This window comes from Teleopsis dalmanni, unplaced genomic scaffold, assembly GCF_002237135.1.
Source record: "Teleopsis dalmanni isolate 2A unplaced genomic scaffold, ASM223713v2 unscaffolded_contig_0775, whole genome shotgun sequence".
Lineage (NCBI taxonomy): Eukaryota > Metazoa > Arthropoda > Insecta > Diptera > Diopsidae > Teleopsis > Teleopsis dalmanni.
Genome location: NW_024032157.1, coordinates 1 through 11,700, shown reverse-complemented (window position 1 = coordinate 11,700; position 11,700 = coordinate 1). Strand labels below are relative to the sequence as shown.

The window sequence follows — 11,700 nt, the reverse complement described above, 5'->3', positions numbered from 1 at the left end:
AAATTATATCCAGTCGCCACGCATAGTATAATTTAGGCCAGTAGCACCTGTCAGTTCTGGAACTAATATTATTAAATCATCTTGACCACCTCTAGTATTTTTTTCGGTAGGCTTCGATATCAACAGTGGTTGATTAAAATCACGAATTGTGAGATTATAACGCTATAATTAAGAAAACAATAGTTAGATGTATGTTATTGTCAAGCTTTATAAATAAAGTGATAATCTAATCTAATATATAAAAATCTCATGTCACGGTGTTTTCATGAAACTTTTTTGACGTTAAATTACAACTTATATTCACAAAATATTGGTCTCGCCCGTGCGACTAGTGGAGTAACATTAGTATGACTTTCTCAGGATTACGTTCCTAGATTAGGTTCTATACATAAGAAAGAACAAATCATGCAACAAATAATGTCTCTACGAACAGAATAGTATTAAAATTTAACAATTCAAAATAAAATTATTATTAAGTAATTAATTCAATTCTTCTACAGCTGGTTTATGATTTCGTTCTAATATAAACACAGCAAGTAAAATTGTTAATAAAAACTTTCACAGCAAAAGTAACAAAACTCCAGAAAAATGTACGAATAAAAATGTCAAGTACGGCTTTGGGTCAGTTGGTTAAGGTGCACTGACTCTGAGCTTCACATTTGGCAGGAACCGAGTTCGATTCCTGGTACTTGCAGTCTCAAAAATAATTATTTACGAATAATTAAATACAAGAATTATTTGCAAGACCCCTGATGATGGGTACCTCCGTCATCAGTTATACAATAAATAAACGATATGAATTCCAGTATAGTTAAAGCTTATTGAGGGGCAGAGATAAGCGCCCCAGCCACAAAAGAGTCACAAAAGAGTAAAAGAGCGTAATAGCTTTAACTAAAGAAACCACAACAAAAATAACATATTGTTACGAATTTCATCAGAGTAGCAATGAAATGTTTAAATATTATTTAAACATTACGTCAATTGATATTTTTTTAAAAGGAGTTTGGAAATTTGTTTGGTGTGAAGCTGTGGTTTTTATTAAATTGACTCCTAATTAATACTAGTTCTTTGTAATACACAAAATATATAAATATAGTTTCTCCAATTCTCTAAAGTTCGTTTCATGTTTTACAAAATCCTGAGATACGAATAATCACGCAGGCGATTACGTAACATTTGGTGTCAGAAGTGGGATTTTGTAAAATGATGAAATTGGAAGAATTGACTGTGGTTCAACTAAAAGAGCAGTTGGAGAAAGTGGGACTTGGCACAGGTGGTGCGAAAGCGGAACTGCAGTTGAGACTTCGTGACGAGTTGGAGGCTGATGGCATACATGAAGAAGAACACGAGTTCCTCGATGAAGAATCTGACACGAATAGTGAAATGATGGCAATCATGAACTTAATGATGCAGAAGATTGAGAAAAATTCTGAAGAACAGGCGCACGGTTTACGTAAGTTGGAAGAAAAGCTGGAACAACAATTTAGTGAAATCACGCAGACATTAGGACAAAATTTTGTCGAATTAAAGATGGAGTTACAACAAGTCCAAAAAAGGTGCTCGAGAAGGAAGGACCCGATTGATCAGAATGTCCAGGTCTCAAAAGGTGAGACGGTTCAATTGGAAAACCACGCTGAGAGTAGGCAGGTAAGCGGGTCATCTTCAGCCATTCGTCAAACTGGTAGCGTTAAACTGCAGGCACCGACGTTTGATGGGAGCGAGGCTTTTGAAGTGTTCAAACTCAAATTTGAAATAGCGGCTGCAACAAATAATTGGAATATTGGTGAGAAAACGGAATCACTGATTGTGGCACTAAAAGGTAGTGCGGCAGAAGTTTTAAAACAAATTCCACCCGAACAACATAAAAGCTACCAAGCTGTAATGGATACATTGGAGCGCAAGTACGGTAACGTTTCTATGGCTCCATTACACAGGGTAATACTGGAAGCAAGAGCCCCGCTTGTTGACGAGAGTCCTGGAGAGTACTCTGCCGACATTGAACGGTTGTGTAACTTGGTTTACATTGGTAGCTCTGGTGATATTATGGTGAAGAGTAAAGTCGACACTTTAATAGACGGTATACGTGATCCGGAAACTAAGCGTCAGGTCGTAATGTTCTCAAAGGAGACGTACTCTGAAACGGTTAGCGGCGCTTTGACGTACGAAGCTGCCGGTATAATGTGTTCCTTTACAGCAAAAGTACGGAAAATGAAAACTAGAGTGAAGGCAGGAAGAAAGACAAGAAGGAAGACAGAAGGAAAGACAGAGGGGAAGGCAAGAAGAAAGACAAGAAAGAAGACAAGAAAGAAGACAAGAAAGAAGGTAAAAAGAAATAGAAGAAAGAGAAGAAAGGAAAGAAGAATAAGAGAGAAGACAAGAGAGAAGATAAGAGAAAGAAGAAGACTGATTCAAATAATGAATAGGGAAAAAAGAAACAGAAGAAAGAAAAGGAGGAAAGACTATTTCGGTTTAGGTAGTTATGATTTCGTGTTAATCGGCTTTGGTATAGCTGAATCAGTTGAAATTAACATCTGCTTGGACGAGCAAGAGTCCCCATATGTTATATATGTTGAGGGTATTCCATTTGAAGTAGATTTCACATGCGATGTTGTTATTCCATGTGAAGCAATTGGCACAAATGACATATTCCCGGCAAATATGCCACTTAAGACAGATAACATGTTAGCTGTTGATATTCCATCCAATGCGGATGTCTTTGATAGCATGTTGGCTACAGATACTCAAATCGATGCTGGCAGTGCAGTTGATAAAGTTTTCAGGATTAATCAGGAAATCAAATATGATGCGGAGATCGCAGAGGGCTTGTTGGTCGCAGATACGTTATCTTATAAAGATATACCATTAAACGTTGATGCCGACCTCATAGATGATGAGAACGTGACAATTAATGGAAATATCTTGTTTCATAAGGATATCACAGATGACGTATTAGCTACGGATAGTAAATTTGATGCTGATGTCAGGGATGTCTTGTTCGTTTCGGATATAACAAATAATGAGGATTATACAACAGATATTGATATATCTGATGGTGCGGTTTTTGTTAATCAGTACATTCCTGATTGGCATACTCAATGCATTGACAAGTTTGTTGCGCCTAACGTAAGTAGCATTGATGATAGTGACAGCTATTTGCAAATGGAGGTTTATCAGGGTGACTCAGACGACGCGGGCTTAAAATTCGGAATAACGGCACTTTGCGGCAAGATGACATGTGACTACACTGGAAGTAGGCGGAACCAATTAGATGAAATTCATTGATTTATCAGAAGACCGCTCCTATTGACCAGGAACTGAAATGTTAATGATGATGGTGATACTCAAAATCTCCACCCAATAGCTAGAAGTATAGGATAAGCAATTTGTAAATAAATATAGAATTTCTACAATTAGTAAGTAAGCAAATATTGAAAATCTTGAAAGAGAACGGTGTGTGTTCGCAATTTGTGTCTGATGAAGATGTTGTGATGTTTGTTTGGAGCCCCCTGTTCTTGATGGAACGAAGATCTGTGATGGTGTTTATCGAATTCAACAGTCGGGGCATCATAGAGCTCAAAAGAAAGTGGTGCATCTGGAACGGCTGGCACCTAACTGCAACGATGTGGTAATTCCTGTTCGGGACGAACAGATTTAAGAGGAGGGCAATGTTACGAATTTCATCAGAGTAGCAATGAAATGTTTAAATATTATTAAATGTTATTTAAACATTACGTCAATGGATTTTTTTGACAAAAAGTTTAGTTTGGAAATTTGTTTGGTGTGAAGCTGTATTTTTATTAAATTGACTCCTAATAAATACTAGTTCTTTGTATTACACAAAATATATAAGTATAGTTTCTTCAATCCTAATAATTCGTTTCATTTTTTACAAAATCCTGAGATACGAATAATCACGCAGGCGATTACGTAACATTTGGTGTCAGAAGTGGGATTTTGTAAAATGATGAAATTGGAAGAATTGACTGTGGTTCAACTAAAAGAGCAGTTGGAGAAAGTGGGACTTGGCACAGGTGGTGCGAAAGCGGAACTGCAGTTGAGACTTCGTGACGAGTTGGAGGCTGATGGCATACATGAAGAAGAACACGAGTTCCTCGATGAAGAATCTGACACGAATAGTGAAATGATGGCAATCATGAACTTAATGATGCAGAAGATTGAGAAAAATTCTGAAGAACAGGCGCACGGTTTACGTAAGTTGGAAGAAAAGCTGGAACAACAATTTAGTGAAATCACGCAGACATTAGGACAAAATTTTGTCGAATTAAAGATGGAGTTACAACAAGTCCAAAAAAGGTGCTCGAGAAGGAAGGACCCGATTGATCAGAATGTCCAGGTCTCAAAAGGTGAGACGGTTCAATTGGAAAACCACGCTGAGAGTAGGCAGGTAAGCGGGTCATCTTCAGCCATTCGTCAAACTGGTAGCGTTAAACTGCAGGCACCGACGTTTGATGGGAGCGAGGCTTTTGAAGTGTTCAAACTCAAATTTGAAATAGCGGCTGCAACAAATAATTGGAATATTGGTGAGAAAACGGAATCACTGATTGTGGCACTAAAAGGTAGTGCGGCAGAAGTTTTAAAACAAATTCCACCCGAACAACATAAAAGCTACCAAGCTGTAATGGATCCAGTGGAGCGCAAGTACGGTAACGTTTCTATGGCTCCATTACACAGGGTAATACTGGAAGCAAGAGCCCCGCTTGTTGACGAGAGTCCTGGAGAGTACTCTGCCGACATTGAACGGTTGTGTAACTTGGTTTACATTGGTAGCTCTGGTGATATTATGGTGAAGAGTAAAGTCGACACTTTAATAGACGGTATACGTGATCCGGAAACTAAGCGTCAGGTCGTAATGTTCTCAAAGGAGACATACTCTGAAACGGTTAGCGGCGCTTTGACGTACGAAGCTGCCGGTATAATGTGTTCCTTTACAGCAAAAGTACGGAAAATGAAAACTAGAGTGAAGGCAGGAAGAAAGACAAGAAGGAAGACAGAAGGAAAGACAGAGGGGAAGGCAAGAAGAAAGACAAGAAAGAAGACAAGAAAGAAGGTAAAAAGAAATAGAAGAAAGAGAAGAAAGGAAAGAAGAATAAGAGAGAAGACAAGAGAGAAGATAAGAGAAAGAAGAAGACTGATTCAAATAATGAATAGGGAAAAAAGAAACAGAAGAAAGAGAAGAAAGAAAAGGAGGAAAGACTATTTCGGTTTAGGTAGTTATGATTTCGTGTTAATCGGCTTTGGTATAGCTGAATCAGTTGAAATTAACATCTGCTTGGACGAGCAAGAGTCCCCATATGTTATATATGTTGAGGGTATTCCATTTGAAGTAGATTTCACATGCGATGTTGTTATTCCATGTGAAACAATTGGCACAAATGACATATTCCCGGCAAATATGCCACTTAAGACAGATAACATGTTAGCTGTTGATATTCCATCCAATGCGGATGTCTTTGATAGCATGTTGGCTACAGATACTCAAATCGATGCTGGCAGTACAGTTGACAAAGTTTTCAGGATTAATCAGGAAATCAAATATGATGCGGAGATCGCAGAGGGCTTGTTGGTCGCGGATACGTTATCTTATAAAGATATACCAATAAACGTTGATGCCGACCTCATAGATGATGAGAACGTGACAATTAATGGAAATGTCTTGTTTCATAAGGATATCACAGATGACGTATTGGCTACGGATAGTAAATTTGATGCTGATGTCAGGGATGTCTTGTTCGTTTCGGATATAACAAATAATGAGGATTATACAACAGATATTGATATATCTGATGGTGCGGTTTTTGTTAATCAGTACATTCCTGATTGGCATACTCAATGCATTGACAAGTTTGTTGCGCCTAACGTAAGTAGCATTGATGATAGTGACAGCTATTTGCAAATGGAGGTTTATCAGGGTGACTCAGACGACGCGGGCTTAAAATTCGGAATAACGGTACTTTGCGGCAAGATGACATGTGACTACACTGGAAGTAGGCGGAACCAATTAGATGAAATTCATTGATTTATCAGAAGACCGCTCCTATTGACCAGGAACTGAAATGTTAATGATGATGGTGATACTCAAAATCTCCACCCAATAGCTAGAAGTATAGGATAAGCAATTTGTAAATAAATATAGAATTTCTGCAATTAGTAAGTAAGCAAATATTGAAAATCTTGAAAGAGAACGGTGTGTGTTCGCAATTTGTGTCTGATGAAGATGTTGTGATGTTTGTTTGGAGCCCCCTGTTCTTGATGGAACGAAGATCTGTGATGGTGTTTATCGAATTCAACAGTCGGGGCATCATAGAGCTCAAAAGAAAGTGGTGCATCTGGAACTACTGGCACCTTACTGCAATGATGTGGTAATTCCTGTTCGGGACGAACAGATTTAAGAGGAGGGCAATGTTACGAATTTCATCAGAGTAGCAATGAAATGTTTAAATATTATTTAAACATTACGTCAATTGATATTTTTTTAAAAGGAGTTTGGAAATTTGTTTGGTGTGAAGCTGTGGTTTTTATTAAATTGACTCCTAATTAATACTAGTTCTTTGTAATACACAAAATATATAAATATAGTTTCTCCAATCCTAAAGTTCGTTTCATGTTTTACAAAATCCTGAGATACGAATAATCACGCAGGCGATTACGTAACATTTGGTGTCAGAAGTGGGATTTTGTAAAATGATGAAATTGGAAGAATTGACTGTGGTTCAACTAAAAGAGCAGTTGGAGAAAGTGGGACTTGGCACAGGTGGTGCGAAAGCGGAACTGCAGTTGAGACTTCGTGACGAGTTGGAGGCTGATGGCATACATGAAGAAGAACACGAGTTCCTCGATGAAGAATCTGACACGAATAGTGAAATGATGGCAATCATGAACTTAATGATGCAGAAGATTGAGAAAAATTCTGAAGAACAGGCGCACGGTTTACGTAAGTTGGAAGAAAAGCTGGAACAACAATTTAGTGAAATCACGCAGACATTAGGACAAAATTTTGTCGAATTAAAGATGGAGTTACAACAAGTCCAAAAAAGGTGCTCGAGAAGGAAGGACCCGATTGATCAGAATGTCCAGGTCTCAAAAGGTGAGACGGTTCAATTGGAAAACCACGCTGAGAGTAGGCAGGTAAGCGGGTCATCTTCAGCCATTCGTCAAACTGGTAGCGTTAAACTGCAGGCACCGACGTTTGATGGGAGCGAGGCTTTTGAAGTGTTCAAACTCAAATTTGAAATAGCGGCTGCAACAAATAATTGGAATATTGGTGAGAAAACGGAATCACTGATTGTGGCACTAAAAGGTAGTGCGGCAGAAGTTTTAAAACAAATTCCACCCGAACAACATAAAAGCTACCAAGCTGTAATGGATACATTGGAGCGCAAGTACGGTAACGTTTCTATGGCTCCATTACACAGGGTAATACTGGAAGCAAGAGCCCCGCTTGTTGACGAGAGTCCTGGAGAGTACTCTGCCGACATTGAACGGTTGTGTAACTTGGTTTACATTGGTAGCTCTGGTGATATTATGGTGAAGAGTAAAGTCGACACTTTAATAGACGGTATACGTGATCCGGAAACTAAGCGTCAGGTCGTAATGTTCTCAAAGGAGACGTACTCTGAAACGGTTAGCGGCGCTTTGACGTACGAAGCTGCCGGTATAATGTGTTCCTTTACAGCAAAAGTACGGAAAATGAAAACTAGAGTGAAGGCAGGAAGAAAGACAAGAAGGAAGACAGAAGGAAAGACAGAGGGGAAGGCAAGAAGAAAGACAAGAAAGAAGACAAGAAAGAAGACAAGAAAGAAGGTAAAAAGAAATAGAAGAAAGAGAAGAAAGGAAAGAAGAATAAGAGAGAAGACAAGAGAGAAGATAAGAGAAAGAAGAAGACTGATTCAAATAATGAATAGGGAAAAAAGAAACAGAAGAAAGAAAAGGAGGAAAGACTATTTCGGTTTAGGTAGTTATGATTTCGTGTTAATCGGCTTTGGTATAGCTGAATCAGTTGAAATTAACATCTGCTTGGACGAGCAAGAGTCCCCATATGTTATATATGTTGAGGGTATTCCATTTGAAGTAGATTTCACATGCGATGTTGTTATTCCATGTGAAGCAATTGGCACAAATGACATATTCCCGGCAAATATGCCACTTAAGACAGATAACATGTTAGCTGTTGATATTCCATCCAATGCGGATGTCTTTGATAGCATGTTGGCTACAGATACTCAAATCGATGCTGGCAGTGCAGTTGATAAAGTTTTCAGGATTAATCAGGAAATCAAATATGATGCGGAGATCGCAGAGGGCTTGTTGGTCGCAGATACGTTATCTTATAAAGATATACCATTAAACGTTGATGCCGACCTCATAGATGATGAGAACGTGACAATTAATGGAAATATCTTGTTTCATAAGGATATCACAGATGACGTATTAGCTACGGATAGTAAATTTGATGCTGATGTCAGGGATGTCTTGTTCGTTTCGGATATAACAAATAATGAGGATTATACAACAGATATTGATATATCTGATGGTGCGGTTTTTGTTAATCAGTACATTCCTGATTGGCATACTCAATGCATTGACAAGTTTGTTGCGCCTAACGTAAGTAGCATTGATGATAGTGACAGCTATTTGCAAATGGAGGTTTATCAGGGTGACTCAGACGACGCGGGCTTAAAATTCGGAATAACGGTACTTTGCGGCAAGATGACATGTGACTACACTGGAAGTAGGCGGAACCAATTAGATGAAATTCATTGATTTATCAGAAGACCGCTCCTATTGACCAGGAACTGAAATGTTAATGATGATGGTGATACTCAAAATCTCCACCCAATAGCTAGAAGTATAGGATAAGCAATTTGTAAATAAATATAGAATTTCTACAATTAGTAAGTAAGCAAATATTGAAAATCTTGAAAGAGAACGGTGTGTGTTCGCAATTTGTGTCTGATGAAGATGTTGTGATGTTTGTTTGGAGCCCCCTGTTCTTGATGGAACGAAGATCTGTGATGGTGTTTGTCGAATTCAACAGTCGGGGCATCATAGAGCTCAAAAGAAAGTGGTGCATCTGGAACTACTGGCACCTTACTGCAATGATGTGGTAATTCCTGTTCGGGACGAACAGATTTAAGAGGAGGGCAATGTTATGAATTTCATCAGAGTAGCAATGAAATGTTTAAATATTATTTAAACATTACGTCAATTGATATTTTTATAAAAGGAGTTTGGAAATTTGTTTGGTGTGAAGCTGTGGTTTTTATTAAATTGACTCCTAATTAATACTAGTTCTTTGTAATACACAAAATATATAAATATAGTTTCTCCAATTCTCTAAAGTTCGTTTCATGTTTTACAAAATCCTGAGATACGAATAATCACGCAGGCGATTACGTAACAATATATTGTATTTGTGAATTTCAAATACAAGAGGTACGAGCTGAACGAAATCAACAACGATAATTATAACGGAGAAAAGGGCGCCGGTTCGTAATTAACACACGCAGAACCAATGACCGACTGCGCCAACAACTACATCAAGCATTTTGTTCCTTCGTCTTGCATTCGAGTACGAGCCAGATATTGATATTCCGCACATCTATAATGTCGATTGGTTTTATGGACAAAAAATGCCCTTATTGTCATGCATCATGCACTGAAATTCAAACAAGAGTCAGCCGTGATGTGTTGCGCATTAGATAAAGTACAACTACCAGAAATTAAGAAACCACCATAGCCATTGAACGGATTGCTCATCGGCATGCCTGAAGGTTGAAAACTGTATATAGAATCGATAGATAAAGTTTGTGAGTTTTTAGAGTCACTGGATTTGTTAGGCATGCCACCACCACACATTCTATGACTGTAAGTTGGACCGCCGGTTATTTTACTTCTATTTTACCATCAATAAGTCGGAAGGCCAAACGATGTCTGTTTACGGCTTAGGTTTGGACACGTGGCATGTTCTCGCGTGGGCAAACTATCAAGCCTATGTGTGTTGGCTAAACACGAATAAACATATTACTTCTTGAATTTAACTAAATTTAACTTTTAAGAGATCAAACAAGGAATATGTCCGTTATTTTAATGAAATATATTGAATCAAGAAAACGAATGGTTGGTGTTTTTTCCTTTTGATCGGCGATCATCGTCTACAGCGCTCAATTCCTCTTTTTATCATACAGCACATTGTCACACAATTACAATACATTCATTATCATTCATTTAAAAAAAAATAATAATCACTTGAACTAATTTATATGGCAAAACAACGCTTGCCGGGATATCTAGTATTTCATAAATTTTTTTTTAAACAAAAATTTAAAAATGAATAAATAAAGTTACTATTAAGACTATATATTTGTTATTTGTTATAAGAGAATTTCTCCTTACTCGTTTGTAGTAATCTACGAATGTGACATCTTTTTCCTTTCGTTTGAAAGTGGATTTGGGCGACATACCGAAATCTATATCACTCACACGATATGTTTTGTTATTATAATCAGTGATTACTACCATGCCTGTAACAATGTATTATTATTGATTATTATTGAAGTATTGATAATCATTTGATTTTATTCTAGATATTACTATGTACTACTTACCAATTACTTCGGCCTTAAATGCGTTTTGATAATCTGATGACACTTTCACTAATTGAGTCAAAATGTTGTAAATTGTATCAGTGCGCAAGACCTTATGTGCAATTTCAGCACACATCAGTACATCCAATTCATGCTGACGAATAGAGGTAATATATCCTATAAACTTCATTAAACAATTACACTAAACTTACTTTAGCTACTGGATCAAAGAAATTTCGATTCAATTGTTGTAGTTTCCAGCCTTCCATAGATCAACGTAAAATCAAGTTGAGTACATGCATCTGTTGCATATCTGTTAATTCTACTATGCCAACATGTTTAATTTTAATTTGTACTGTATTTCCTGCACGATCCGTTGTTAGTATCTTATGGACAACATTCATCATTATACTTTTCAGATTTTGTGTAGAAAATAGCAAAATACCACCAACAACGTATCCTCGAACCATAACTGGACGACCAACTGCACCTTGCTTATTTACGCACGACGCTGGTCGAGTATGTTGTATAACGTCAGTTAAAATACGTTTTCCTCACATGCCACGTATTTGGTCAATTGCAGCTATAGATATGGATATAACAACATAAAGAAACAATATAAAATATCATAGAAAGAACAATCATAATTATTGTCATAATCTGCATATCAATAGTTGCTGCCTCAGTGTTATCATGACTTTGGTGAACGTTTGAACTGAGAGAACCACTGGGAGAACTAAAGGAAAATATTTACGTCAACATAAGTCTGGTTAAATAATATATTTTATGGCATACTCATGAAAACACTGGAAATGGACACATCGGACTGATGAGAAGATCCACAACTTGCTGTTGACGGCAAACTACCAAAACTCTAATATCAAATGAATAAAAATTAATTAAATCAAGTCTCTTTAAATCTTAAATTTGTTCTTACTTACAGATGATTCAGAGGCAGGATAACTGCCAAGTCCATCACCGCGCCCACGATACATGCCAGGTCTACGCTCTGCACCACCGCGTTGTTCACCACGTTGGCCACCACCGCCGCCGCGAGGTTGCCAGCCACGGATGCCACCACCATCACCATCACCGC

General features: G+C 37.7%; 1 protein-coding gene across 1 annotated transcript; it reads right to left on the bottom strand.

The window, feature by feature from the left end:
• Positions 1–3: 3 nt before the first annotated feature.
• LOC119663692 (protein aubergine-like) lies at positions 4–11,692 on the bottom strand. Its single transcript, XM_038073299.1, has 7 exons — positions 11,546–11,692; positions 11,400–11,478; positions 11,050–11,340; positions 10,817–10,990; positions 10,626–10,758; positions 10,414–10,541; positions 4–162 (listed from the first exon to the last, which is right to left on the bottom strand). Exons 4-7 carry the CDS (start codon positions 10,871–10,873, stop codon positions 4–6), a joined length of 477 nt encoding a protein of 158 aa, XP_037929227.1. The 5' UTR covers positions 10,874–10,990; positions 11,050–11,340; positions 11,400–11,478; positions 11,546–11,692.
• Positions 11,693–11,700: the final 8 nt, after the last annotated feature.